General features: G+C 37.6%; 1 protein-coding gene across 3 annotated transcripts in view; it reads left to right on the top strand.

The window, feature by feature from the left end:
* Positions 1-1,455: 1,455 nt before the first annotated feature.
* Positions 1,456-6,000, top strand: part of syt9b (synaptotagmin IXb) — an 80,980-nt gene continuing 76,435 nt past the window's right edge. For all 3 annotated transcript variants that reach the window (XM_079682042.1, XM_079682043.1, XM_079682041.1), the window contains exon 1: positions 1,456-2,021. In XM_079682042.1, coding sequence (XP_079538168.1) covers positions 1,874-2,021 — 148 coding nt within the window. In that variant the 5' untranslated portion in view covers positions 1,456-1,873. The remainder of the gene's footprint in view (positions 2,022-6,000) is intronic.

The following is a 6,000-nucleotide window of genomic DNA, read 5'->3' as shown; positions in this document are numbered from 1 at the left end:
CAGATTGAGGCAGGGAGGCCATTATTGCCTTCATCACCAGGGCTTTAATGTGACATTTATCTGTCGTTCTCGCCCTGTATTTCCTCCGTCAGTAAAGGTCAAGCTGCACATGTGGGCCCATTTAGGTGTTAATCTTTCTTTAATCTACATCTGCTACCCAGGAGCGCATGATGATATTACTTCATCACTCATGTGTTTACCTGGTTAGAGTAATCACACCTTTAAATGTACAGAATTAGACTAAAAGGTGAGCAGGGGTGGAATAAATATTCAGGTCCTTCGACTCAGTAAAAGTACTAATTGTACACGGTAAAAACACTCCATTACAGTAAAAGTACCGCATTGAGAGTATTTGATAATGTTCAGGAAAATGTAATTAAAGTATTAGAAGTTTGCAGAAAATGCAAAACTCAACATTATTACAACATAATATAAAAAAGGAGCAACTCTTTACATATTAGACAAAAAAAACGTAACCAATAAGTAAGATTGCTGTCGATGTGTTATAGGTGTACTTATAACGTTGGATGGTGGAATCTTATTCAAAACACCATATTTTGAAATGTATTCATATGTTTTTGTGCCAGAATCTGAGTCTATAAAGTGACTTAAGTTAAAAACATTTTTTAAAAAGGATTACAATTTTCCTTTGATTTGTAGTGGAGTAGTAGTGAAGTTTAAAGTGCAAAGAAAGACAAACTAAAGTTAAGTCAATTGAGCATGGGGAGTAATGAATTAAACCTGAAAAGATTACGTAATTTGGGGAAAAAAAGGTAACATAACAGTAACATAAAAAAGACATTATTATGTAAGTGGTGTATTTGAAAACTTTTTTATTACTAGCAAGATTATAAGCTAATACTTTGAATCTTTACGCCTACTGCCTGAATCTGCTTTATGGTTTCCACTTTCTTTGGTTCATTTGTTCTGTTTTTAATTCAGTAGGCAAACCTTTATGTTCCTAAAATAGTGTGCAAGCTTAACTGTGTATATTAAACTAAAATGAATTTGCTGGCAGGTTTTCCTAGAAATAAAATCGCTGAGCAGAGGACACATTTTAAATATCTTGGTTTCTTCTTTTCTAAGGTCGAATTGTTCGGTTGTCGTACATAATACACTTAGGAAAACAACATGATGCTGATTGTTATTTTCTTTTGTATTTATTGGCTTTTTTATGTTGGGGTATTTCAATTAGATTCAACATCTGTTGTACAGTCAACTATTAATTGTAACTATTACATTTGTAACCCTATCGTTGGAGGTGCACAGAAATCCTTACTGGCTGTTCCTCAGAAGACCTCTCTGTGTGCTGCTGCTTGGATAGATGGTGATGATGGTTTTGTAGGGGGCGGGGGGTGCTTTATGGGGGCAGAACTTCCTGTCTGTCAGTGCATCCCAGTGTATTGAGAAATAATTAAGCGCAGAGAAAGCCGAGTATTCATTCAAGGACCTTGACTGAGGCTGCTGAAGCCTGGAGGCTCAGCGGTGATCACAGAGGAGAGGAGACAAGGAGAGGAGAGGAGACAACAGCGGAAAAGTAAAGAAAAGGAATTTTTTTTAAAGAGAAAAAGAGCGCGCTCTATTTGAGACGTTTTTTTCTTCCATTTATTGACAACAAAATCTTTTTAACCAATGAAAACTAATATTTTCTTAACTTAAACCTTCTGCGTTTACTCGATCTTCACCTAAACTCAAATTAATTGGGATATTCGCGGATGCGTCGTAAGCCCCGGACTTCTCCAGGCGTTTAGCCGTGGTGCGCCTTTACGCCGGTGGAGGTGTAAGCGCGTGTGTGTTTGATTGAGAGAGAGGTGGTGGTGGTGGAGGAGGATCAGCCGGAGTGGCCGTCCGGACAGAAGGATGCTGGAGGGCAATGCCTGCAGAAAGAGAGGATGAGATTTGTCGAAAGGCTCTGGAACTGCTCTCCGACCTGTGCTCCAAGGGAGAGGTGCAGGACGATCACTGCCTGGACTTCATTTACTACTTCAGGGACCTGGCCAGACCGAGATACACGGACTCAGGTCAGGCTCCACAATCTCCTCTCTGACAGTTTAAAGAGTTTTAATAACCGGCATCTGTCGTAAAAAGCTTCTCATATCTGGGGATTTATGGTTAAATTGAACGTTCGATTTCAGCACGAGTTTAAGATTTTTCATTTTATTTCAGAAGAGCAATTAGCTGATTACTTTTCCTTTATACAGCTTGTGTAAAATCTTTACGTTTAATTTGGCTGACCCTTTTATCGAAAGTGAGAAAAACATGAAAAAGAAACCAAAAAAATCAAGAATAGTTTAAGTATATGAGCTTTAAATAAGCAAATCAAACTTTATATAGCACTTTTCATACAAAAAGGTAACTTAAAGTGCTTCACAAACAAAACACATAGACAAATAACCAATAAAAACAATACTACCCCCCCCCCCCCTTTCCAGGTAATAATCAGAGTACCACATGGCTTTTTGATGAAAAAAAAGAACACTTTTGTAAGTGCAAATGCATTGGCTAAAACTTGTATCAAAGATAAATATAACAACATATTGAATGTCATTTTTCAGTTTTTACATGCAATGATTTGAAAATTGACACCTTAACTCAAAGATTCAAGTCTTACTAAAAGGGTGTGTGCATGGTCTTCAAAAACGGATCATTTCAGATCAGTGGTCAGTCTAAAAAGCTACACAAATGCCTTGATGTAATTAGAAAGTAGCAAAACAGGTCTTTCAGTATTTTTCTTTCATTACTAAATGAAAAAGATTGAATAGTTGAAAAAATTCAGATAAATATAGAAAATTGTGTTGTGACAATAAAATGCAAATAATATAAAGAATATCATCTGTGAACTTGTTGATTGCATCCGCAGAACCACGTTAGTTTATTTGCCAATCCACTACATCATCCACCCTTTCTCCAACAGACTGAACTCTGCGAGTGTTGCTCTCTCCTTTACTGTGGCGGGCTCGCCTGCACTAAGAGAAAAAGCCCCACCCGAAATGTCCCATAAAGCTCCCAGCACTTTGCAGACATAGGTCAAGAAAAACAATGAAGATCTAATCCAGTGATGTAAGACTCCTGCATGGAGGACTTGGCTGGATTTTGTTCAATATTGACTTTAGAAAAAATATTATTTTTTTCATGTTCAATATCTTTTTTTAATAGTGATAAGATGATACATTGAGCTACACTTCTGACACAACTAAAACATCTGTTAACTCCAGAGTTATACAAATCAACCAGTGGCTCCACTTCATTGGCAAAAGGAACATGAGTTTCTAACCAAGATTAAATAAAGGAGGGGTCTATATTCAACAATTCCTGTCATATGGGTAGGAAGTGCCTGTCTCTGGGTTCATAATAAAAGTCTAATCCAAAAAAAAATTACATGGATTTAAATCCATAAAAACAATATTCTAATCAATCAGGAAGAGACCAAAACGATGCCACACTGAGAAAAGTACTTTAAATAGGCTCAATTTATACTTTAAATATTACTTTATGTCTACACTGTGTCACAACATGTTAAAACTGTTGGAATATCAGAGAGAAACCACTTAGGTATGTTCCCTAAATATCAGAACATTTGAGTTATTTACTTGAATAGGAGATATTATACTAATTTCCAGGTTCATATCAGTATGTAGTGTCTCTACTGTGACATGTTTCCATGCTTTAATGTACAAACATTTCTTTATGTTTCTCATACTGCCTGTGCTGCAGCACCTCTTTTCACCCTCTGTCTGAAACCAGAGCCCAGTCTGCTCTGATTGGTTACCTGGCCGGCTCTGTTTGGACTGGTTTATAAAAATGTTGGAAGTGTCCCACCCCTTAGTCTATCGCTTACAATGTGTTGAAGCACTCGCCAATAGAGGCTTGAGTGTTGAATAGGGATGTCACTATGTTATGGAAATAAACAAAAGAGTCCAATGGAGGCGTTTCAATCAGGATTGGAGTGTGTGGGAGAGAAACTCCCTCTGGAGGGAACTTTGGGATTTTATCCTTTACAGACCATTTACATGCACACAAACCTATAAAACGCACTACAGGAAGCATAACAGGGCCCCTTTAATGGAGGGTTCCACATAACCCATAAACGAAATAAAGTCACCTTTAATTAACTGTGATCACATTTTCAGTACAGTGTGTGCTTGTGTGGTTTGGGTGTGCACGTAAGCTATTTGATTGTATTTCCTTTTCATATGGTCTAGTACAGTGGGCATGTTTGTTCATTCACTGTATTCCTCTTCTCCTTTGTGTGTGTGAGTGTGTTTACTTGTACGGTAGGATTTTTCTAAATATCAGCTGTGGCTGGGCCGCTGCCTTTAAACATGTTACAATTCATCATTAAACATGTATGATCAAGAGGAAGTTCAAGCTAGCAGAGTGGTTCCCCTGAGGAGCTGTGACCCACTTCCTCTTGTATCCGACTGCTCTAAATGCACACTCACACACACACACACACACACACACACACACACACACACACACGCGCGCACACACACACGTGCGCACACACACACACACACACACACACACACACACACACACACACACACACACACACACACACACACACACACACACACACACACACACACACACACACACACACACACACACACACACACACACACACACACACACACACACACACACACACACACACACACACACACACACACTAACAAACAGCACCAAAACAACAGTTTCCCTCCGAGCGGAGAGCCTGGCTACTGTTTTCTGATACGTGAAGTTTCAGGGATTTCAAAACGCCTCCATTCAAACAAGTGGTTTCGCGCTCAAAGATAATGCCACACTGGCCATAAATGATTTTACTTTCTAAATAAAAGGCTTATAATGGGCCATGTGATACCATTATGTATCCTTTTTTATCTATCGCTAAATAGTTCTTGGTCAAATCAGGTATGAATGTATATCACTCAATTAAACATGCAATTATTTAGCATGTTGGAAGTGTTATAGTAGGCATTAATCAATAATTGTTGCTTCTGTTTTTTGTATTAATGATTATATGCAAGGAAAACACAAGTTTAGCAACAACATTGACATACCATTGGTGCGACTAGGGGTCTAAGAAAACCACTTGAAGAATATCCCAATATTCTGCTTAGTATATCGATTCTGAAACACAATATACTGATTTTTAAATAATAATTACATAATATTGTTTTAGCAGACGTTTTCTTTTGTATTTTGTTTTGATATCAGATGTTTCTGGGACTGTTAAATGTGCATACAAATCCAGGTTCTGATTGGGTTCACTGATAAAGTCTCCTTTTTTAGTGTCAATTTCTATACACCTGGTGTTGTGCTCCTAACATGTATGACATTGTACTAACAGTAAGCCATTATATTGAAATGTGAAGACTGTATGATCATGGATTTTTGTATGTACCACATTTCATTGGAGGAGATGCTTTAAAATAACAACTTAAAGATCAATATATTTTATTCCACAAATGCTTTGTTGGTAGGAAAGTATATCAAAATCCATGGTCACATCAATTCACAATCAACTTAGGCAGATGTTATGTTGATGAAGCCTTGGTGCTTCTATGCACCACCTGGCCAACCATTCTGTATGTAAACAAACAAATCATAAAGTTGAAGTACATCAATCATACTGTAATAGTGTAAGTTTCAATGACTTATTCACTAACCTTCAATGGTTCCTTGAACTGTCAGCTCAGGTGATTTCAACAATTCCACTTCCTGGTCATAGGAACCACTGCAAAATACACATTAACAATCATATGTGATATTCCTTTTAATAGTTGTTTATGTTTACTGAGCTATTTATGGCATAGTATTATTCTCACCAAACTGTGACCAAAAGACTAAATTAAAGAACATCATGCCTCTAAACTGTTCCCTGATCCCCCTGAAACGACTTACTGTTTTAGTCCCTTTGTGAAAAAATAACTCCTTGGAACACAAATGTATCCCACCTTTACTTCTATTTTGGAGTGAACAGCCTGCTCCTCA

This window comes from Notothenia rossii, assembly GCF_949606895.1.
Source record: "Notothenia rossii genome assembly, chromosome: 5".
In the NCBI taxonomy this organism is placed as follows: domain Eukaryota; kingdom Metazoa; phylum Chordata; class Actinopteri; order Perciformes; family Nototheniidae; genus Notothenia; species Notothenia rossii.
The sequence above is the reverse complement of the archived record's forward strand: the minus strand, read 5'-3'. Positions and strand labels throughout refer to the sequence as shown.